Source organism: Gobio gobio (assembly GCF_949357685.1).
Source record: "Gobio gobio genome assembly, chromosome: 16".
NCBI classification, from domain to species: domain Eukaryota; kingdom Metazoa; phylum Chordata; class Actinopteri; order Cypriniformes; family Gobionidae; genus Gobio; species Gobio gobio.
Window position 1 is genome coordinate 31,697,100 of NC_137109.1, and position 25,774 is coordinate 31,722,873.

The 25,774-nt window shown below is 37.7% G+C and overlaps 1 protein-coding gene across 1 annotated transcript in view; it reads right to left on the minus strand.

Moving 5' to 3' along the window:
- Positions 1–25,774, minus strand: part of ablim3 (actin binding LIM protein family, member 3) — a 65,916-nt gene that overhangs the window by 23,592 nt on the left and 16,550 nt on the right. Inside the window, exons 3-4 of the mRNA XM_079839263.1 lie at positions 8,894–9,077; positions 2,070–2,202 (exon numbers count right to left, since the gene is read on the minus strand). Of these exons, the coding sequence (XP_079695389.1) occupies positions 2,070–2,202; positions 8,894–9,077 (317 nt within the window). The remainder of the gene's footprint in view (positions 1–2,069; positions 2,203–8,893; positions 9,078–25,774) is intronic.

Consider the following 25,774-nt stretch of genomic DNA (forward strand, 5'->3'; position numbering starts at 1 on the left):
AAAGACTGCATTGCAGAAATTTCCCAGGGATGTTCCGACTCTATACATTTGTTCAAAGAGCAAACAAAGACACAAAACTCAGATGCTCTTCACCTCTGGCCTTTATAAAACATCACAGCATTCTGCCTCTGTTTACCCAGACACTACACACACTCTAATCTGTTGAACAGGGGTCTGTCCTCTCCCCTCAGATACATGCAGGCCAATACAGCATTACGGAGGGTTGTAGCTCCTGGGCCTTCAGAAAAAAAGACTACTGAAAACACTAAAAAAGTGAAAATAACAAATGAGAATATCCAACATTTAAATAAATAAATAAATACACACTCTGAGTGACAGACTTAATACATGAAGGAAAAAAAACAAACAAAGAAAAAAAACATATATATATATATATATATATACAGGGAGTGCAGAATTATTAGGCACGTTGATTTTCTGATCATATTTTTTTTCCAGGCACATTTGACCAATTCCAAACCACAGTAATCCTAATAACTACTATTGATTTAGTATTTAATAATGTATAAGTGATATATAATTGTTCATGAAGGCTGGAAATGAAAATCACCTTATATTCAGGTGTGCAGAATTATTAGGCATGTTTTCTTTTACAGATAAATTGAGCCAAAAAAGAGATTTAACTCAGACTGAAAAGTCAAAAAGTATTAAATGCCCATGAGAAGGATGCAATACTAATGCAATACTAGACATTGCAGTTAAGGCGTGACCATTGGACAGTGAAATGCTCGTTGGGTCAGCAGGATCTGACAAAAACAGGTGGTGAAGAAAAGACACCTGTTAACTGCAAAAGAATTAAGAATTAAGGTGAAGAATTAAGGGTGAAACCATCAGGAACCCTTTAGTCTCCAGCGCCACCATTTTCCAAAGCTGCAACCTACCTGGAGTCTCCAGAAGTGCAAGGTGTCAGGATCTCAGAGACTTCAGTTAGGTAAAGAATCCTAAAAAATGACCCCCACTAGATAAGAATCACAAGCTGAAGTGTTGTAAAATACATGAAGAAGGTTTTTTTATAGGCTTTATGGACAGATAGGTTGAGAGTGACTCTTGAAGGACCAGTACCACATCCTCTAGTACCACTGTTTGAAGAATTCATCTTCAAGAATCTGGCAGTACGTTTTGGAAGTTCATTTTAGTCCATCCTGAAGTCCGTTTTGCAGAGATGGACTAAAAATGAACTCCCAAAACGTACCGCCAGATTCTTGAAGATGAATTCTTCAAACAGTGGTACTAGAGGATGTGGTGCTGGTCCTTCAAGAGTCACTCTCAACCTATCTGTCCATAAAGCCTATAAAAAAACCTTCTTCATGTATTTTACAACACTTCAGCTTGTGATTCTTATCTAGTGGGGGTCATTTTTTAGGATTCTTTACCTAACTGAAGTCTCTGAGATCCTGACACCTTGCACTTCTGGAGACTCCAGGTAGGTTGCAGCTTTGGAAAATGGTGGCGCTGGAGACTAAAGGGTTCCTGATGGTTTCACCCTTAATTCTTCACCTTAATTCTTAATTCTTTTGTAGTTAATAGGTGTCTTTTCTCCGCCACATGTTTTTGTCAGATCCTGCTGACCCAACGAGCATTTCACTGTCCAATGGTCATGCCTTAACTGCAATGTCTAGTATTGCATTAGTATTGCATCCTTCTCATGGGCATTTAATACTTTTTGACTTTTCAGTCTGAGTTAAATCTCTTTTTTGGCTCAATTTATCTGTAAAAGAAAACATGCCTAATAATTCTGCACACCTGAATATAAGGTGATTTTCATTTCCAGCCTTCATGAACAATTATATATCACTTATACATTATTAAATACTAAATCAATAGTAGTTATTAGGATTACTGTGGTTTGGAATTGGTCAAATGTGCCTGGAAAAAAAATATGATCAGAAAATCAACGTGCCTAATAATTCTGCACTCCCTTGTATATATATATATATATATATGATTTACTATGCCGTTTTGCTATGTTAGGACTGTTGGCTGGCCCTAATCCACACACACACACACACACACACACACACACGTGGACCACATGCAAATGTTTAAATTGACGGTTGAGACTTACGACTGGGCCCATGGATTTTGATTGGCTCATTGGAATTAACCAGCTTGAGGGAACATTGCTGACAGACACATTCTTTACCACTGAATGTCACTCTGTCCCCGATAGGAAAAGGTTTCCTAGAGAAGGAAAGACAGACAGATAACATATTATTAAACATAGCACACACACATAGGTGAACCATAGCCTATTAAAGTCCAGATTAAAAAAAAAAAAAGATCAGATAAATCCAGAACGCTTATAAAGCTAAATTACATAGTAGAGAAAAGTATTGGCAGGTCCCCACAATGTAGGCAAAACCTGATCTACATACACCACCAAATGGCTAATATTTAAACAGCAATTGTAAGATCTAGGTTTCAGTGCACATTAAATTGATCAAAAGTGACAGTACGTTTACACTGTTACAAAAATGCTGCTCTTTTGAACTTTTAATTTATCCAAAGAAATCCACTGAAGAAAAATGTATCCCAGTTGCAAAAAAATTTTAAACAGCAGAACTGTTTTCAACATTTATAATAATAATTGGAAGGACAGTTCATCACCACTGCATTGCTTCCAGTGCAGGAATTTTGTCATGCCCAGGAGCAAAACAAAAAGACATGAACTTTCTTTTATCCCACGTTTTTTTTCTTTTTTTCTGTGTATTTGTGCTTTGCTACCTCACAGAAGTTAACGATAATATTATTATGTCAGAATTATTTAATTTTACTTTAGCTTGTTTCAAACCAGGTATATAATGGTTGTTTCCGAGTATGTCTTATGTTTGACACGTTTCAGGGTTTTGTGCTGCAATATCCTGCCTTGTCAAACCTTAAATAAACCTAAACCTAATTAATGTTTCTTGAGCACCAAATAATATTATTAGAATGATTTCCGAAGGATAATGTGACACTGAAGACTGAAGTAATGATGCTGAAAATTCAGCTTTGCCATCACAGGAATAATTCACATTTTATAATACATACGTAAAAAGAAAAGAGTTATTATTTTAAATTGTAATAGCATAATCACTGTTTTACTGTATTTTTTGATTGGTGAGCAAGCATATGAGACTATATCAAAACTTAAAAATCTTACTGACCCCAAATTTTTGGAACTGTAGCGCAAAATATTTGTTGACAGGTATAGTAATGGGAACCAAACAAATAAGGATTCACGAATAATAGAAAGCAGAACATTGTTCAGGTAATATTAAATCCCAAATAGGGTCTTCCCTTCAGACACACTCAAGAAACAAACATCACTGAAATAAGGGGTCAAAGTAATCTTCTTTTTAAAGTTAAGTAAAGACTAATGGGGTTAATAAGGAATGACAATGTGGGATCTCCTCATGGCTTTGCCGATCCACCAGAGAGTCCAGTATAATCCAACCTAGGGATCCATCTAGAAATTCATTGCAGTTTAAGATGGTCTTTAGGCTATTCTTGACTATTCTTCAAATCTTTTACCAAAGGCCTTTGCAAACCAAGAAAAAGGCAATGTTCCACTGTAGCATACATAAGCTTAGATCCTGTTTATGGTGAATAGATTATGTTTTATGTTGATAAATGCAAGTGTCTCTTTAAAGCACATGCCCACATGTCTCATGACAGCTCACATAATCCATTGTGTCCACAGCACTGCTTTATCTGCTCAGTAATCACCATGACTGGAAGCTTCTATACTACGAGACAAATCCTATTACAGTAGACGATTCCTCTACTAATGCAGCAATTATGAAACAATCCATTTACATTGAACCATGACCTTAGAGGAGCACCGGCTCTGCCACTTTATACGATTACAGAACAGGTCCTTTAAAAACAGATCCTGTATTATTTCTGTCACACTGCCACTGTTAATCAGTTTTAACCTTATTAAGAACACTTATAGAGAATTACTTTTTTATTTAAGTATTTTATTTAAGTATTAATTATTAAATTAAGATTAATGCAAATGTCAAGATGATATGAAAATGAGAATATCAAGCACTTTTTGGTTTTCAGCTGGAAATTTAGCATATGTGTACCTTAACACCGCATGGTGCGGTGACACATTTGTACATTAACACGCAAACAACACATTGTTCACTGGGCTATGTGAAGTATGGCATGACAAACTCCTCCACTATTGAGACCACACACACAAAGATGTCTTTGAAATCGAGAGTGAACGATGACAGGGTAAGTGGGCAGACAACAGAACCACTTACAAAGCCCGTGTCTGACACATGGGTGGAATAATTCCTTTGGTTTCTCCAGTGTTTCAGGAAAGCTGGAGCCAATAAAAGCAGCGTCTCTAGATCTACTCTTACTTTTTCATCTCCTTCTTTCTCTCTGTCTCTGTATTTTATTACTCCTATTTCACACAACCTACTTCATTCTATATTTGTATGTGAAAACTGTGTGGGCTTCCTCGTGAGGCTCTGTGCGTGTCTTTCCGTGCAGTCTTTATGTGACCTTGGCATTACCGCCACATCACACTCCCTCCAGACACACAAACAGCATTGTCAGCTTTTCTAGCTCTTTAAAAATTTACCGTTTTTGTATTTTGCTGCTTTTATTCACTCTACGAACACGTAATATTGCGACTCTTTCAGGACTGAACAAATAGCCTGTGCACTCCATTTCAGGAAATGTCTTACAAAATGTTTGAAATTTGCAACAAAAAATAAATAGAATAATAATGTTCTTAATATTTTTGTATTGTTAAGTAAAAACATATAAAAAGGAAAAAAATACTAAACAAGATGGATTTAATGAAGGAACAAAAGCGCCGATGGGAGTGGACAATTTTGCGCGTGATCTACTGACGATGCGCAAATGAAAGAACACAGACGTAGCCGGATCATTTTCATAATGACCAACGCAATCTACATGTTAGTGTCTGGTTTAAGACGTGCTTTTTTTGGGCGGTAAATAATGGCACAAACTCCAGATACTCTCCTCCCATAAATTTTGCGCCTGAAAGGGAAACTCCTACAAATACATATGCAATAATGTCAGCTGCAAAAATAACTCTGTCCACGCCTTTTCAGTGCTAATTTATCACCTGACAGTAGTTTTTTAACGCCAAAAGAAGGTTTGCGCTGACGCAAGCTGTTAGTAAATCTGGCTCTAAGACCTCTTTTTAGACAATATTATTATTAGTTTTTTTTTTTTTTTTGCAAAGTAAATGTATTGTAATCTAAGTTGATGTATATTCAAATGTTGTTAAAAAAAATTGCAGTTTAAATAATGTAAAACAATCAAATTCTTCAAAATATCAATTAAAGGCCCAAAATGCCGCACAGAAATATGAGTTATACAGTCATTAAAGTATCAATATATTGCTGAGGGCTGTAACTTATGAATTATTACTGACAGCACTACTGGGATGATAGCCCATTAAATCTAGAGCTTGGTCTCCACACAGATGGTCTAAATATTAAATGTAACATAATCTAGCTCTCCCGTTGACTGTTTACTTCTTGGTCAGGCCGATAAATGTTTAGGTTACTCCTTCCAAGAGCATCCCATTGGGCCATTTAGTATTCCAATTGGCAACACAGTCCAACAAAGCAATCCCAGTCCTCCATGAAAATGCTTTTTCCTACCCACATAAATTCATCAAGCGGTGTTCTCTCTTTCGGTAATGCTAATGAACTAAAGGAGAAGAGGCAAGTTATTTAGTGGAACTAATTTCCTGTAGATCAGAACAGACCAAACACTCTGTAATTACAAATGGGAGATAACAGAGACACATTAGCAGCCAAAGCCCAGCAAAGTGTTAAAAAAAGCTTAAGAAAGAAAAGAATAGAAAAAAAGGAGGGAAAAGCATATAAGAGAGAGGAAAGAGCAGTCAGCCAATGTGAATACTAAAGCACTACAATAAATGTAGAAAATATCCAGTTGTATAAAACCCCTTTTTCCTACTACAATAAAAAAGCAATGGGATTCAAATAACAGTGTGTCAGTGTTGGGCAGACAGATAACGTGTCCCCGCAGGGATGTCTCTCATTTTCTTGCTTGTCAGTCTGAGAATAACCCATACATTAAGAACAAGAGATGATGCTTTTCCACCGCTGCCTTTAACTTCATCTACTCTTTCAGTCTGCGGGACAAATATCTACCTCTGGCCTCAGCAGCTTCTCCATTTACACTTTTTCTCCCTTCTCTGCTTACTTTCTGGGCACTTTTGCATATTTTGAGCTCCAAACCTCAACTTTCTTCCGCCTTGACTCGTGTTACAATATCCTGCTCAGTTCTGCATTGATCGCTCCCTCTTCACTTGTGGTATTATACTCTCTAGAGCAATTTAGTCAAGAGAAGTGAAGATGCCTACACACAGCGTCCAAAATAAACACCCACCGAGTGGCAAATTCAAAAATGTGCTTTGACGAGTACATAAAAGTAAATTGAAACATAATGCATGCATTAAATCGCAATAACTATAGTCTGACGCTGTTTTTTTATATCTGACATGAGTAGTGAAATATATATGTGAATAGAATGTAATGGCAAGTTTTCTCTCACTATTGGAAGGTTAATTAAAGCCCCTATTATGGTTTTTCGAATATTCCCTTTCATGCTGTGTTTATTATAGCTGTTTAGGAAAGTAGACATTCTGCAAAGAATTGACCGTTTTTTTGTTCGAATCTCACTGCATGATTTGCATAATGCCCGCCTAAGTTGTATGTTGTCCGCCCGCCCTCAAACACGTAATTTTATTGATGACTGCTTCTCAAATCTCTGAGTTATTCGCAAAACGCTTGCTCATGAAATATGGGTCAGTACTCAATTTATTTCAACCAGCTTGATCCTCAGAATCACAACTCGTATGTATTATTAAATAGTGATGTATATATTTACTACCGAGAGTTCAAAATACGTAGTTTTGTGTTTTATATTGTGTAAGTTTCCGGCTAACCAGATAATTTGTGTTATTACTGTCTTACTGAAATACTTGCAAATCAGCTGTGGGCCACTATTTCCTGTCTATTAATGCAGATTGTCTGTCATTCTTACTACTTTGAGTAATGTTAAAGGATGGATGAAGATTTGTTTTGCAAGCTTTAACCCTCTGCTGTACACATTTTGATGGTACATGATAAAAAAGATTCCAAATCATTTATTGGTTCATTTGGAAACATTTTATTGATAACATTTGTTCAAATGGTGCTTGATAGTGACTCCCACACCCTATTGGACTGTTCTTTGATACTTGTTTGACCATTCTTACATGCACTGTTATTGATACAGTTTTTAAAGGGCATATTGCAGATATTTTTTTTTTTTTTTCAAAATGAATATATAACCTTGTATGAAAATACCATATGAAAAGTTCATGCAGAACTTAAAATGTTTTAAAAAGACATGAGGGCACAAATTTAGAAAAGTGACCGTTTCGTTGACTGTTTGTAAAAAAACTTTTTTTTTTCTTTTCTAACATTGCGTCATATTACGTCACGAGAGGGAGTCGTTTGCCGGGTTCAACGTTGCCTCAGTGAAGGATAGGTTGGTATTCAGTAGGAGTCAGTGTGCTTTCGGTAGTTTTTCTGTTTCAATTTATAAACTCATAACAGAATTAATGAATAAAGGATAACATGAAACACATTCGACAACAACACTATACTGTCTGTGGTTCGGCTTCCGGTGGGAGATGTGACAAATCCGTCAGAGATGCAGCTAGAAGAAAACGTGAACTTTGCACCGTAAGTCTTGTTTTTTAAACATGTGCTAACTACAAAATCAGTCATGATGAGAAGCCACTAACGCTATATCACATAAGGTTAGAATCACGTAATGTTTAGTGTGGACGGATATTAATGAGTGTGACATACGCCTGATCAAAGCTTATTAGTTTCTGTTATTGGTAATTATCAATACTCCTAGATGACCAATACCATCTTTGCTATTGCCTGATACATGATAATAATCTGTACAATATTGTGATCTGAGCAAAATGTTCATATTGTTAGCTATCGTGTATATATATATATATATATATATATAAGCAAACACTGGTCTCTCACAGAGACACCTGCTCTGTTCTGACCTGTAATATGCCCTTTAATATAGTTCCCATACGTGCACTGCAATAAATTAGAAATATACGCATGGGTTTGTGTCCGAAGTGCACTGTGAGCGGTAGACCAATCACAACAGACTGGGCCATCGGAACGGAGGAATTTAGAGAGACTGAATCATCCATCGAGTCATTTGAGAATCATTGAACAATGTGGTTATGTGCATATTATGCATATTGTGCATATTCTCATAATGTATATAATGAGAAAATGAAAGTGTTTTTTTTTTTCTTTTGATGCATGTAACCCTGTTGTAGGAGACCTCCAAAACAAAATCAGGAGCCTTTAAAATAGCATAATTGGGGCACTTAAGTTTTACTAAAAGCACTAAAAGGACTAAAAGCAAGCGATTGTGGCACAAGAAGTCAAGAGGTCACCTTTGCCTTCCCACTTTTTACACGTGGTCCATCGAATCCTTTAAATTGGGGTAAACTGAAGACATTCCTTATGTCTAAACTATTTTACCTGTCACAGACATTGAGTTTCTTTCAGAGAAAATTATATAAATTTCAGCTGTCTTGGAACGTCGCTTGGCTGATCAAATTAGAAGACCGGAACTAACTGTGGTATAATTGCTTAGTACGTAGATGAGTGGGGGTGCGGATAGCTGTCAGCGGTTAAATTAATGAGTTTCAGTCATCAGCACATTAGTAAATGAGCATCATTTACCAGAATCCCACCAGCGCTCCATCACGTTTAATCTGTCTGAAGGGTGTATTTCCATAATGACATGTTAGTAGTCTGTGTAGTAGAGGGCTCACCTGCACACGCTGCAGACGAAACACTGTGGATGATATGTGCGGCCCAGTGCAGAGACCACCTCCCCTGAGATAAAGTCCCCACAGCTGTCACACTTTGTGCCATACAGGCGCTGGTAGTCTGCTGTGCAGATGTACTCGCCACTCTTCTGGAAGAATCCGGAATGTGCCAAATCACAGCCACACACTGGCAGAAACAGAGAGAGACAGGAATAGAAATCAACATGAGATCATAGCCATGTTATTCATAGTAGAGGAAATAACAGGGAGAAAGAGAGGGAATGGGATTAAGGGATGTTGCGAGCCAGGACTGAACTTGTGCTGCCAATATAAGCACCACGGCTCACCATTTTTATTTAGACATTGGCCTTGATTCAACACAGACAAAAGACTATATTGATTTTTGAAGCTAGTTTCAAGCAGATGTAAACAATAAACAGAACCAATTAGACTTTATTAAGACCTAATTTTTTGTGCACCAAGCCACAGTCAGAACATGATCATCAGGTAACTTAACTCAATTAACTCAATTAGATGCAAAAAAATATATATACGTTTTTTCAACATTGGTCCCTGTTTGGACCCCACTGTCACCCTCACTACACTGCCTCTACTCTACACTGTAGCACACTGTAGTACAGAGAGAGAAAGCATTGATTGCATTATCTGAACTAAAGATGGCTTGGCTGCTTGCTGACATGCTCACTTAAAGGAAGTGCTGCATTAAGAGGAGCAGTGTGAAAATGATGTGTACTGTAGCATGGACTGAAAAACAGAACTGAAGAACCTCTACAATGTGTCATCCCAATAATTAGGTGATAATTGGAAATGGATCACAGTTTGAGGTACAGCTTCCTCAAGAACCATATATTAACAGCATGCAAACTAACAACATGAAAACAGTTAACAAAAGTTTTGTGAGAAACTTGATTACTAAATGATTATATATCTTCTTTTTTTTTAACAGCCATCGTAGCAATTAAAACACACACACACACACACACACGCAGACATGCACACACACACACACACACACACACACACACACGCAGACATGCACACACACACACACACACACATATACATTAAAACATCAAATGTATATGTATATACCAAAGTATATATATATATATATATATATATATATATATATATATATATATATATATATATATATATATATATATATATATATATATATATATATATATATATATATATATGTGTGTATATATATATATATATATATATATATATATATATATATATATATATATATATATATATATATATATACCCACACCTATGTGTATATATTTAAATATTAATACATAGAGCAGTCTGCTAAATTCTGAACAAAGATAAATAAATAAAGAATGTGAGCCAATATAACTCAAACACACACACACACAGTATAAACTCAGAAACTTTAAGAACAACAACCAAAAATGAAGGTACTATGGATGTAGGGACTATGAAAATACCATTTTGTACTTGTTGACACGTACTAGAATTGAGAATAACTTTTTAAGCTTCTTCTTATGGTGACAGATATACGTAACGATTGAACCCCCGGGTGAGATGTGACACTACATGAATGACCATTTCAGAATGCATGCTGGTGATCACATGCATGCATGCCTGTGAATCTTCCTGATCTCAGCAGGACTCACATGGCATACTGTTACCACATCATACACACGTTCAAACATACACACGCACGCACACACAAGCACACACCCGTACACACATGTTGGGTATTCATGTTTTATGGGGACTTTCCATAGGTGTAATGGTTTTTATACCGTACATACCGTGTATTCTATCCCCCTACACTGCCCCTGCCCCTAAACCTACCCATCACAGGAGACATTCTGCATTTTTACATTTTCAAAAAACATCACTTAGTCTGATTTATAAGATGTTTTCCTCATGGAGACCTAAAAATGTCCCAACAAGGATGAGGATTTCGGATATTGCCATCTTTGTGGGGACATTTTGTCCCCATAACGTAGGGATTACCAGTCCACACACACACACACACACACACACACACACACACACACACACACACACACACACACACACACACACACACACACACACACACACACACACACACACACACACTGTCTCCCAGCCCTCAGCATCCATCATCCTTGCAATGACAGTTGTTATTGGCTCGTGGAATTGGCAATGATTGCCTTTTGCAAAATATGTCACCGTACTGTAAATCATTAATTCAAAGTCAAATATCCTCGTAAGTCATGTGTATGTCTTCTTAGTCCTGTATTCTCAGGCACAACCTTCTGCTGAGAAACTTAAGCAGGAAATTTACAGAAATAACGGTAAATTAGGAGATGAAATCTGATGCTCGTTGATTATGATAAGGCCTCTATGATTCTCCTTGGTTGGCTTCTGATTGAAAGAACCCATGGCATGCAGGAGTGAAAGGACTTTTTCAAAGCATTTATCTGTCCTGATGCTATCACAATGTCATTGAACTGCTGCTGTAACACTGAATAGCTGCAGAGAGTTGGGCAATTAAATATATGAAAATCAGAATATATTTGCAAAGATTTTGGTGGGAAGGTCAAATTATACTTTAGATTTGGCCATCAATTTTCCTAAAGGCCTTGTCGTCACACTATATATTAATAATATATACTTTAAACTGTTACAAAAATATATAATTTTTAATAATATATATAGATTGCCATATATTGTGATTAGTTGTATAGGTAATAAAAATAATATTTTACTGGTAAGATGAACTAGATTGAGGTGAACCCTACAAAAGACACCGTGAATAGAGGCAGGATAAAATAATTAAAAAAAAGAAGAGTCCCCACAAAGAAAGGCCAAAAGACTTATCAGAATAGTTATTGCCAGCGGGCACTAGGACTGTCGCAAAATCTTCACTATGGGCCAGCAGCTCCAAACAGAACTGGAACTTCGACAGAAATCTGGAGTCTTTGGCAGTGTAACCACATGTGCAGGGAAATTATAGCCCTGCTGTGAATGTCTGTGTGTATGCGTGTTTAAGATAGACACTGTGCCAGGCAGCCACATTTCAGCAGACAACCACAAAACAATGGCATGTTGCTTCAAATGGCCCAAATGGATTGAAACCCTGCAATAAAAGAGAAAACTCTGGAGCACATGACATTTGAAGCCTAATGGAAAATAAAAAAAGGCCTTTTCCACTCAAATAACTTCCAGAGACGGACAGAATTAACATTTCTGCTTCAAAAATATACATAAAAAACATGAACTGTACTACAAAACCCATGACAAATTAGAAATACACAGAGGGTTCTCGTTGTTGGGCAAGCTGTTTTGTAACCGCCATTCATAATTTAAAGTAGTAAACTACATTTAAAGTGTTAGTTGGTTCACCCAAAAGTGAAAATTATCCCATAATTTACTAACCCTCAAGCCATCCTAGGTGTATATGACTTTTTTGCTTCAACCAAAACACAATGGAGTTTATAAAAAATATCCCTTTCAAGTTTTATTATAGGAGTGAATAGAGCTTTTTTGAAGCTCCAAAAAGCATCCATCCATCATAAAAGTAATCCATATGGCTCATGTGGGTTAATAAAGGCCTTCTAAAGCGAAGCATTGAAAATATCTATATTTCTAACTTTATAAACCATACTCACTGGCTTTCGGTAATGGCCGTACGTAAGTCTAGTTCCGGCGGAAGAGTGACCTCTAACCCAAACTAACCCCTTAAATCTTTTGAAAATGTAGTTAGCTAATGACTTAAAACTAATTGAAGGGGCAGTATGTTTTAAAGAAAAATACCTAATTATATCATTTATAAATTAACCGTGTTTCTGGCACAATGAGTATTTTGCATGTAGGGTGACAGCATCAGACTTGGACAGAAAAAAATTCTCTATAAAAAATATAGTTAAGTTAGAAATGCACCGAAGGTACTTTTCTCTAATTGTCTCCTTTTCATGCACAATATGTGCTGCTTCTGACCTGAATGTCAGAGAAAAGCTGCCGTTTACTCAAACGAGGACTCATTATCCCATCTATGATGCTGCTGGCTCACGAAGTTCCCAAACCGACAGCTCTTCACAGAGACATAGCAAACAGACATGCATGCTGGGCCACGTGGTAATGAGAGAGGGTACAGGCTAAGAGGGTGAGACAGCATGAATTGAGACCCAGAGGGCCTGTGCTTTGTTCTGAAGCTGTGCCTGCTTCCTGTATCCCTGACCACAAGGCAATAATCCTCAGCTAAACTGGAAGGATGAGGATGATATAGCTCTTCGAGGCTCAGCATGAACAATATAACCAGAGGCCTTTTAGAAAGATGAACCGGTCACTGCTGGTCCCTGCAGAGGCACTGAAAAGGCCAGATAGAGTAATAATGTTCTTGTGAATATTCGGATTTCACTGTGAGAGCACATTCACAGAGACTTTATTAAATATATTTCTGTATCAGTGGATTGATTAACTGGTGGTTTTCAAGACCAAAGTACTGTATTTAAACCGGTTATATAAAATTCAGAAATGAAAAACGCAGATGTGTCCCAAAGAGAGGATTCTTCCATACCACACTTCCATATCTCCACAGGAGTGTGTTATGAGAACCAAAGAATGATTACAAAAAACAAACACAAAAAAACCCCACCAAAAATATAATTAAGCTAATGCATTTATGATTGACTGAAATGGATCGCTCAGATGAATCGAAATGGTTTTTAAATGGACTGGTCAAATAATTAGTGAGGAACATTTCAGTTCTGATAAAAGGCACACAGAACAGCAGTTCATTGGATGAGAGATTGGTGGGAGGGACGTCCTCTTTCACAGTTGCCATAGGAAACCTAAACCTTCCACGGTTGCCCTAGAGACAGCAGGGTCCCATACAAAATGCCTGAGGTGTGAGACTGCTTATTTGTGTGGCTGTCCAAGTCACTTTTAGACAACAGACCATCTTCATGCCATGTGGGAGGCACGACTCAATTCTAACAGTAAAGTCTATAGCAACATATAGTGTGGCTTCAGGGTCCTGTTCTGAGGTAGGGTGTGTCTGCTAGGGGTTTTGATGGCTTTGAGTAACTACATTTAAATTAGGAGCAGATAGTCAATGCAGCCCTCCTAAATACCACCATAACCCAAAACTGAACGTTCACTTATTCAGATGATATTTAATATTATATGTTTTATATATTTATATAAGGTTTATGTAAAAAAAAAAAAAAAAAAAAAGTAACAAATTTTTTTCGTTCTTTTGTTTGTTTTGTTTTTTTATCAGTCAAATGTAAATTCATATCCCAGTTAAACTTAATGTTGTCACATTTTCCTGTTTAACTAAACATTATTTTCCTTGCATAAAAAGAAATGCAAATGCAATTATACTCTGTATGTTTCCATTAACAATGTAATTAGTGTTCTATTTATTAAAACTAAGTAAAAAGTTTTTTAAGTTTTTAAGCATTTAAGCATTTTTTACATATATTCCAAAATAACAACTAAAGATAGAAACAATTTAAACAATATATTTCATTTGTGAACTGATGTTCAGCTGTTCTTTTTAATAGTCAACTTATTTTCGGATCATCGGTCTTCAAGCTTGTTAAAAACTGGTCACAGACACGACATTGTACCTTAAATTTCACCAAGCTGATTGCTCACAAAAAAATCCAGCAGTAGTCATGTTTTCAGGCCATTTCAAGTTTCATTTTGATGAGTGGGTGAGTTGTTTACTTACTTTTTAATTAGTCTTCCCAACATCATTTAGTTCATTCAGACCAAGCCTGCCGCACTCGTGTTGAAAACTGAAGCCAAAACGTCTCGATCGCCCCCCAGGTGGTTGGTCCCAGTATAGCTCATAACCCCCACCCCTCCAGGTATGCTAATGGACGCGAGACAAACTAAACAATCAAATTACACTTCAAATATTTTTTCCACTTCAAAATTTATTTTTTATTTTTATATATTTCAAATATGGCTTCTGTCATTTTAGGACAGGTTTTTATTACGATGGTTTAATTTCAAGTGTTCGTTTTTAAAACAAGTTTGGTTTTATTAAGTTATTTGATGCTATAAAAACGGGGTGTGTGACGTGAAAGTGAAATGAAGTGATGTGTGGCGACCCATACTTGGAATTTGTGCTCTGTATTTAACCCATCCAAGTGCACACACACAGTAGTGAACACACACACGGAGCAGTGGGCAGACACATTGCTGCGGACCCGGGGAGCAGTTGGGGGTTCGGTGCCTTGCTCAAGGGTCTCACCTCAGTCATGGTATTGAGGGTGGAAGAGGGCGCTGGTTATTCACTCCCCCCACCAACAATTCCTGCCGGACCTGAGACTCGAACCCGCAACCTTCCGGTTACAAGTCCGACTCTCTAACCATTAGGCCACAACTGCCCCGACATCCCCGACGTCATGATTAATAGCTGAGATTGACAGCTTCTCTGAGTGAAGTAGACAGACTTTTTTCGGGAGGAGATCAAAGTTTTAATTACTACATTTCCATAACTGTTTATTTCACACCAACCTAATGAATTGTTCTGCATCTGCAAGAATGTGGGCTTTTGATATCGCGGCTCTACTTCCTGCTCTCTACTGCGCAGACTCCTGTCCCAGGGTCACTACTGTGCAGACTCCTGTCCCGAGGTCACTACTGCACAGACTCTGTCCCAAATATGCCAAGATGTCAGCGTCATATTCGGACAATATATTCAAGCCGGACAAATGAATTTGACAAAATGGAATTGTACCACATATTCGTCATATTCTTCACTTTTCTTCAGTGGAAGGTAGTGAAGACGCGTCGTCCATATTTATTTATGGTCTATGATTCAGACCGATTAATAACCGAAAACAACTGAAAACAAATTTATCATGCATAGGATTTATCGCAGGAACCAATCATATCCAATCATAACCAATCATATCCAATCAGAGCAACACACGTAAACACTATATGATGAAGAGATGAAGATGAAGCTGTTCTCGGCGGGTACATGTGCGCAGAACGGCCTCTGACGGCCTGGAGCTCACATCTGCAAAAGCTTTTAAACACATTGTAAAACAGGCGATATGTTTATACTTGAGGTCTAAATAACTAGCCTGACGTCGTCATACTCAATTCTAGACAGAATATGAGTCTGATACTGCTCCGTTGGGCTGTGATTATGGGGCGTGTTTCAACCGAACCAGGAAAGATCTCAATTGGATAGACCTACAACCAATCAGAGCAACGGAGCGACGCATAACGTTAGTTATCAAATGTCAACAGAACTCAACTGCACTGTGTTGCCATGTCCGCGGGTTGAAGCGACCCCAATTATGTGAAATACAGACCCAGGAATGCAAATTTTAGCTGGCATCCCTGCCAAAATAACACATATTTTACCCCCCAAATGCCGTTCCCCCCTGGACAACCCCCCTGGAAAGCTATTGGGCTTGTTTTTGGCTAGTTTTGCGGAATGTTAGCAATTGGGCGTGTTTTGTTGTAAAGACTTGGCAACCCTGTCTGCACGCACGCTGGAATACGTTAGAAGAAAAAGATGAGTGAACGATCTTTGCCGGTGTTGTAAAATAAGGATACACAGAGTACTTACCAACACCATAATTTCTGAGAGAAATAGTAAAAGTGAACGCATATACGAACAAGTTCTCCGTTTAGGATTAGAACAAATTCAACCCAAGCACCTTTGATGACGTGGATGATTACGTTACTGTTTATCATCTGTCCATCATCGTCTAAAGCCCGCCCTGACAATTTCATTGGTCCGAACAGCTTCTGTTCGGGCATAATTTCTTCTCTACCGATCAAGTCCAGACCGAACTGCCCGTGTAAAAATGTTGTGGGCGGGGCTAAGTTCGGCTGGCATCCAGGCTACTAAATAACTACATGCTCGCCTAAAAACCTGTTACAACTACATTTCATGACACAACAACAGTAGTATTTCTAAAACTTATGGAGGATTTGCTCGACTGTCATGACAGTTGCTGCAAGTGGAGTGATACAAATGGTGAAATGGTTTGAACGCCGATACTGTGTGACTATCGCACGGCTGGAAAATGCTCTCAGCCAATCAGATTCGAGAACCAGAAAGAACTGTTGTATAAAGAAATATACAACTACCGCAAAAAAGGAATTTCAAGACGCTTGTTTCTTTTCTGCATAAGGGTTATAGAAGCTGCTTTGAAGTTTCATTCATAGGTGGCCACAGAGTTGAGACTGGCCTGGAATTTTCTCACTCAAACCACTGACTGCTTCTGCTGCTTCTGATTGCTTTTAGAGGTAAAAGCTCCCCATAACTGCTGGGCTAGGATCAGTTTTCTCGTAATAATAGCATATTGGCAAAACAGATTTGGTGTTTGCTCTCTTGAGGTTTCTATTAATGTGTTTTTGCAGTGTTGAGCAATGCAGCAAATCACAAACATATCTGTTGATTCTTGAATGTAATGGCCAATCAGACCTGTTTACATTAGAATCCAGTGTTCACACTCCATGTACGGTCTCATCCCCTCTCTCTCTCTCTCTCTCTCTCTCTCTCTCTCTCTCTCTCTCTCTCTCTCTCTCTCTCTCTCTCTCTCTCTCTCTCTCTCTCTCTCTCTCTCTCTCTCTCTCTCTCTCTCTCTCTCTCTCTCTCTCTCTCTCTCTCTCTCTCTCTGTGTAGAGGCATTTGCTGCTCAGTACTGTGGTCATTAAAACAGAACTGATTAAGGACCAGCGGGGGGGTGGCTGATTATGTATTTATCAGCAGCCAACAGATGCTATTAAAATTCCCTTCTTCAGGACTTTCCATTACCCAAAAACCCAATATACTTTCATTGGCCCTTCTCTTCTACTCAACCCTCCATCCCCTGACCCTTTTGACCTAGTATTTTCATTTTATTGAATCAAGTGGTACAATTCCATTTTGTCAAATTCATTTGTCCGGCTTGTCCTCAATGCATTGCAGGTAAGAGGAGAGAGAGAGAGAGAGAGAGAGAGAGAGAGAGAGAGAGAGAGAGAGAGAGAGAGAGAGAGAGAGAGAGAGATCCTTTATGTCACTGTTGTCCTTCTCTTTTACTGAAAGAAGAATATTGTAATGTCTGCCCTTTCCAAAAACATTTATGCTGATGATACATATACAGTGGGGTTCAAAAGTCTGAGACTACCAGGAAAATGTAATTGAAACCTGTAAATGTATTATTGATTGACACTTTTAAATACGCTATTCTAGACAGGCTAGCATTATTAAAGCATAGATAATAAAGGAATTACATTATTTACATGCTGTAGTATTTTTGTCATAAAAGTTTATTAATTCTTAAATATTTCATTATTTCTATGATTGAAGAATTAAAACAGAACCAGATGCTTTGCTTGATCTGATGATTTAATTCGTTTTATAGGCCAGCTTTTTCCAAGCAAAACCAAATGGTACAGACTTCAAACACATGTTCGTTGTCGCCAACTCACCATGAACAACATTTTCAACTCAATTAATACATTTCACATCCTGCATCCTGCATTCCTTGCATCATTGTACGGGAATAAATGTTTCAATGTACATGCGTGACCTGTTGAAATACATCAATGAATTATCAAATGTAGTTTCAAATGTTTTATTTTTAAATAATCTAATCACACTAATTTGACCACTTAAAAACACAAACACTTTCCTGTGGGTTTAACAAAAATACCACAGCAAAAACAACTGGACTAACTAATATACATTTCAGAATAGGGGAGTGACGAGACACTTAGCTCACGAGACGAGACACGAGATTTGGTTCACGAGAACGAGGCAAGATTTTTGCACAGTATTTTTAAGAAATCCTCAATCACAAAATGTATGACCGGAAACAGTCTACAGGTGCATTTTGAAATGTTTTAATAAATCTTCTTGTAATGAATGTCATTTCAGTTCTACTTTCTGAGTATGAATTATCAAATGCATCAAAAGAACAATACTAAAGCACTGTAAAAGGTTTTGCCACAAACGCAACTGATTGGCTTCCCTGTATGATTTCACTCTAAGTCTCTAAGTTCAGACCTTACTGTAAATAAATTACGAGCTTCCAGAACTTCTGATTGAGGCTGTGTGTGACTTCCTGATTGAACTCCTTTCCACAAATTGAACATAGAAATAAAAACAGTATAAATTCTTAGTCTTATTGTGTGCAAACAATCAGTGCAACCATAATCATATTACTCTCTCAATATTCATAGTGCAAACAGAGACAAGAGCTAAGAGGTACAACTACACAGCCCAGCCTAAGATAGCTTGATATTGGGAGACAGGCTATTGTCTGTATGTCGCCTAATTTGCGCGCATCAGGGAGCTTGTGTTTACTTTCACTTTCAATTTGCGATTGCACATACTCTGTGTATAGGGAGCGGAGGTGCTGAGCATGCATTCTTCAAGATAGGACATTTATCAGACGCTTATGTCTAGTTCAGACTGCCCGATTTTAGCCCCGATTTTGACTCACCGACAGGTTTTGTGACAAATGCCCGAAATCATAGGCAAATCGGTGCTCGTGCACGTGAGTGACAATCACGCAGTGTGAATTATCAAAGACGCAATCAGAGAGAATCGCTGATGAGTCGCTGATGCCCGTGAGATATTTGGCATGCTAAATATTTGGACCTGTTGGCGATTCAAACTCCTAATGTGTGAAATGTGTTCTGACTGAAAAATACATCGCCGATGACCTACAGCCAATGAGAGCGCAAGATACCGGGTAGCAGGAGGTTCAGGGAGGAGTTACAGACCAGAATATCAGTATTTTAATAGATATATTTACAATTATATCAAACAGAAACAAAGCACAACCATTTGCTGCTTGACCAGACGCAACAGTAGCACATTGCAAAATGATTTATGTACCTCCAACTCTCTTTCCAGAACACAATCATTGCTGTCTCCCCAACCATTTCCTCCTCCATAATCTTTTTTTCTTTTTCTCCCTTTTGCTGCAAATCAGCAAATCTCGTCACATTTTAATTTTGCATTTTGAATTCTCGTCACACCCCTATTTCAAACATTATTAAAGAAAAGTAAACAGTAATACTGCAAAGTAAAAATAAACAAATTAGCAATAGCACAAATAAATACAACTGAAAAGTTTAGGTACAGAAATTGTAATCAAATGTAAAATAATACAGCATAGTTTTCTTTGAATCCTTATTAAAGTTACAAAGTTTATTCAGTCAAGATCAATGAGTGATTTTCTTTTGCTTTTGTTCTTTAAATTTAAGTTTTGACACCGACTGCAGCAGGTTTATTAGACTGCTGACATCAAGCAGAATCCAATATACTGTTTTCATTCTCAACTGTTTACGTTCAATTTAGATGAAACTGACGGTATTTACGAGAATATTTTGTGTATGTGTATATTTGCAGTCTAATGTGTATATTTGCAGTGTTGGGTAGCCTAGAAATCTAGACGCACCCTAGCGGCAGAAAATGTATTTTGCCGCGAGTGAAGTCTAGCAACTCTCGGTAGACCTGAGAGCTGGAAAAAACAAACTCTGGTCAGGCCAATCACAGCGTGTGTAGAGTCGGTGGGCGGGCTTCACATAATGACGGCACGTCACGGCAGAGTTGCGGAGGTTCTGCGTGCTACTTGTAAACAAAGAAGCAGACACACAGCGGTCTTTTGAATCGGCTTTGGCCGCGACTCTGGAAGACTTGGAGTTAAGCTTTTCTTTGAGAAAAGAACAAAGAACGGCACTGAAGTCATTCTTAAGAAAAGAATATATGTTCAAAGTTTTGCCTACCAGATACAGCGAAAGTCTATCAAATAACGTTAGCTTGGCTTCAACTTCTTCTTTGCTCTGGTTGGTTGTGGCGCTCATGGCGCTATCCAATTGCGTGCAGAGTGAATTTGAAAGACAACCTTTTATCCCGCCCCTCGGATTGAGCCCTGTCAATGGTGAGTTTCCAGACCCAACATCTTGATATGGGTCTGGCTTGTCAGGCTAAGTGTTGGGAGTAACGCGTTAAAAAAGTAATGCATTACAGTAACATATTACGTTTTGCTGTAACGCAGTAGTGTAAGGCATTACTAATCGATTTTCAGTAATATTTTACTTGGTACATGTTTAGTAACGCTTGCGTTACAACACACTTTTAGCCGGAAAAACCCCCAAACAAAAAAACAGCAAGACTGCGAGATATTAACGAATGAAAAATGCAAGTAAGTTATTACCTGTTCGTGGTCAGTCAGTAGCCACGTGTGGTGTCCAAATTTGTAAATAAAGAAGGCATAAAGGCTCTGAATGAAGATGGCAGAAGACGACTGTACATTCGCGAGATGGACGTATACGCATTACCTCTGAGTTTGTCAGAGATGGACAAGAAGAACATAATAGTCAAATGCAAATGCAGTCAAATGCAACCTTTGACTAAAACCGAAAGAACTATCGACGTCGCGAAATAGCACTAGTAATTAAAAAAAAAACATCTCTTGCACTTTGTGCATGATGGTTTTGTGCATGACGATTTTATGTTGTGAACCTCTTGAATTCAAAGAGAATAAAATAATGACAGCAATAAGAAAAGAACAAATGTGCATCTTGTCATGGCATTAGAGTTTACACAGTTCTGTTGTGTCTAATATGAATAGACCCAAGCTATTCCCAGATATTGCCAGATAATCACTTTACCTCTACCATACTTTTAACAGACTTGGATTTTTTTGTGATTCTGTCTGTCATCCTTTCTTGCATTGTCTTGAGCCTTCACTTTGCTAATTATATGCTAAATTGTTAGTAGCCTGGATAGCCCACAGTCATTATTGCATCATATCGCCTTCTACTGGATGTAAAATGCTCTGTAGTACATATGGTCATTTTAGAATGTTAAGTTCTACTTCTGTAGTTATTTTGGTGAAAGTAACTAAAAAGTAATACAGGAGTAATGTAACGCATTACAATTCCGAGACAGTAATATTAAGGTAAAGAATTACTTTTAAATAACAGTAACAAGTAATCTATAATGTATTACAGTTTGGAAGTAACTTGCACAACACTGTATATTTGTGCATTCAAGCCATAGACTGTAAAAAAAATATGGACGTAGTGTCCGTGATGTCACCCATAGTTGCAGAGCAGTTTTGAAGCGTAAAGTAGGGTCGAATTGGCCGTTGCCATCTTGGCAGCGCGTCATCGCGTGTCACTCCCGGATAATAGAAAACGGGCAAAGAGGCGGGACGTGGGCGGAGCTGAGGTGACGTGATGACTAACAGACAGCAGATAAATGGCTATCCACCTGTCACTCAAAGTGACCACGAATGAGTTATAAAAAACATTCACCCCCCTCACAGTTGTCATGAAGGGCAAAATTAGGCGTATAGACCAAAACCACAATTTGTACCAGGCTATAAACATGTTTTTTTCTGTTGTAAAGTTGGGCATTTTAACATGGTGCTCAATGAGATTCTGCTTCTGGAGCCTGTCACTAGCGGCCAGTCACTGAATTGCAGTTTAAATCACTTACGTATTGGTTTCAAGAGAAAATGCGGGAGGTTGCCGCTTGATTCAAGTGCAAGAAGACATGTACGAGAACTCAATTCAGTATCACACACTATATGGGAAGCTGCTCTCTGCAGCTTTAAATGTGCGCGCAAAGAAAACAGCATGTGGTGCGAGTGCAGAATTGAGTTCTCTTTCGCATCTTCTTGCACTTGAAAATGGTTTGAAATCACATTAAAATGCGCACACAGGAATCAATAAGTGGAATTGTAATTTTATTACAAGGATCCGATTCCTGATCCTAAGTATCCGATTTCCAAATTTGAATTTATTTTTGATTCCCCACCCTAGAGATGATGCTCTATGATTCACAGCTCAGCATGTGCCTCTGCCTATGACAATGACCCCCATGTCTTCCTGCCTATACCTGTCTGTGCCTCTTTCTACCTACTGCGTTGCTTCTCTCCAACCTTGCTGGTTCTAATGGGAAACTCATCAGCTGTAATTAATGTGCTGTTTTGACTGAATGAAAGATGGAGTGAGAGTATAGTGAGAGAAGAGGAAGTGATTAGTCCCCTCAGGGCCCTCCACGGCCCTCCACTGAGCAACCAGATGGTCTTTTGTGGAGTGGATGAGTAACCGCAAGAAACCAAGGGAATGACAACAAAGAAATTATGGATAAGTTGATAACAGTTAAATAAATCCAAGGGGCTGAGGTCTCAAAAGTGAGACACATTGGCACTCCTACTTAAGTACTTATCTTCTGTAGTCTATCTAGGGCATAATTTAATATTCCCAAGCATGAATAAATATAACTAATGACAACACATCACCAACAAAGTCCTACAAATGTTTATCCTGCTCATCACCCAACGAGATCTGAGTCATAAAAACTGTCACTGCCATCCCATTTTCATTAAATAAATAAAATAAAAACTATAATAAAAAGTATACTTTTTATTCTGCTCACCATTTTACTACTGTATATCAACAGAATACGAGTCATCTATATCAGTTAGTGTTACAACAGTAAATCCATGGTAAATTATGGTGATTTGTAAGTTGAAAAGCCTTCTAACTGGATCGTTAAAGGCACAATGTTTCTTGTGTTTGTCAGCGCTTCTCACTGGCTCTCACAGTGCTGTTTAGTGGTCACGTGACCAAGACAAATGGTCCGTGTGGCGCGGTTCAAATGAGTAACGCTTTTGTTGCGTAGACATTGTATCAAACATTTATCTAGCTTTTGTTATAATTGTTTCAAGGAAAACGGTATTGTGTGATAATTATCATTATCATTTATCGCCCAGCCCTTATAAATATTAGTATTTAATATTTGTATCTAATAATATATAAATATTAGTAAAGTAGGAATTCTAGTCTGTAAAAAACAAAGGCTATCACATTTACAACCTACTGATATTTAAGAAATGTGACATAATACCTAATGCCTTCATGTAAAAGTGAACTGGCTTTTGAGGCACATATGTTACCAAACGATAAACATCCTCCATCTGTGCGATCGGTGTACATTATCTCTACTCTCACATTGTGGCTTCTTGCTTCCTGTTAAACCTCTTAACTTGATTTAAACAGACATAAATAATGTGTTCAGCAGCTTTGTCTCTGTTTCCTTCTCCCTCCAAGGCTGCGTCTCTCCTTCAGCTGCTTTCATTAGCCTACTAACCTCTCTGAAAAATGCCTAATGATGCAGGAGCCCTCCAGGTATAAGACAGAGAGAGGCAATATTCATTCCTCCAATCCAAGCTTAACTTCTCTGGTTTGAGATCTTTTAATCTACACTGCTTTAGATCTACACTGCTCTTCTCTGACATGAGTTTATTTGGAAATTACAAAGTAAAACCCCTTGTATTATTCAGTGGTTGTAGAATGAAAGCATATTCATTTATTCCAAATCAATATAGATGGTCTAATTTCCAGTCTGGGGTTTCTCTAGGTTGACATGCGGTAGGCTAATCCCCGACACCTTATCTAGATCTTCAGGAAAACACGCAGGGAATTCGGTCTCTAATACTGCCACTGTCCTTTCATCTGTAGGAGAATGTCTCCCCAGCAACTATCGCATGGGCTTAATGATTGGACGGGCATATGTTGCCATAGTTACGAGAAGCTCCCATCCTGCTCAGTCTTCCTCCTCCAGTGGCTGACAACTCAGGAAGAGAGGGACTCCATACAACACATATAGCAACTGACCCTTTTATCAACCCCATCACAGCTGCTTTACAGTACACAACTACAGTAGTTTGATGTTCAGAGGACCTGGCATTTATTTGTTCATTTTTTTGTTTGTTTGTTTGTTTGTGTGACTCTCTGGAGAGTTCAAGAATTTCTAGTTTTGTGGATCAACAGAAAATTATTTATGATATTTATTTTGCTAAATTATATATATATATACTCTTCATTCTTGCCTTAAAAAACTCTTGAAACTATACATTCTGTGACACAATAACAGTTGTATTTGTAAAACCATGGTGTGTAGTATTAGACACCGAATTCCCAGTGTGTTTTCCTGAAGATCTAGATAAGGTGTCAGGGATTAGCCTACCGCATGTCAAACTAGAGAAAAGTACACTACTAGCCTACACAAAAATCCAGATACTCATATACTCATAATTAAGAACCTATCTGTTTTCTTTATAAATCAATATTTTCAAACAATGTAAGTTTATAAGACAGTATGTAAAACTATGTGAAAAAAGTATTTAATAGGCTACTCAATCAAAAGAGACAAAATACAACTACAAGCCAAGTATACTTAGAATACTTAATTATAATTTTAAGTATCTCGATAAAAAGTACAAGTAGGCCAAATATCACCCAAAAATGAAAAGTCTGTCATCATTTAGTCACCCTCAAGTTGTTTCAAACCTGTATAAATGTCTTTGTTCAGCTGAAAACAAAATAATATATTTGGAAGAATGTTTGTAACCAATCAGATCTCGGCAGCCATAGCGGGATTTTGTTTTTAAGTATATAAATATTATATATAATATATAAATAAATGTTTATTTATATCTTAATTTTCTGAGAAATATAAAAAGTAGACTGAAAGTATACCTTCTTTTTTTTTTTTGTTTAATATACTAATAGCACACTTGAATAAACTTTTTTCTAGGGGATATCATTATAGGAACAGAATCTGCATATGCCTGAAAAAAAAATAAAAAAAACATCTTATGCAGCCAATTAACTAGCTTTTACAAAGGCATCTGTTTTGACAGACATCTTAATGACCTGCCACTCTTGAAGAAGCAGTGCTGAGCAGCATTATTTGATTAGGAAAGTCAACTGACTGCTTGTGAGTTACAGCTCTGAGAAGAATTTGTTGACTTTGACAAAACTGTAGAAGTCGATGTATATTCAGCAGTAAAATATGATTCATTTAATCATATTTTGATTAAATGCAGATGGGGA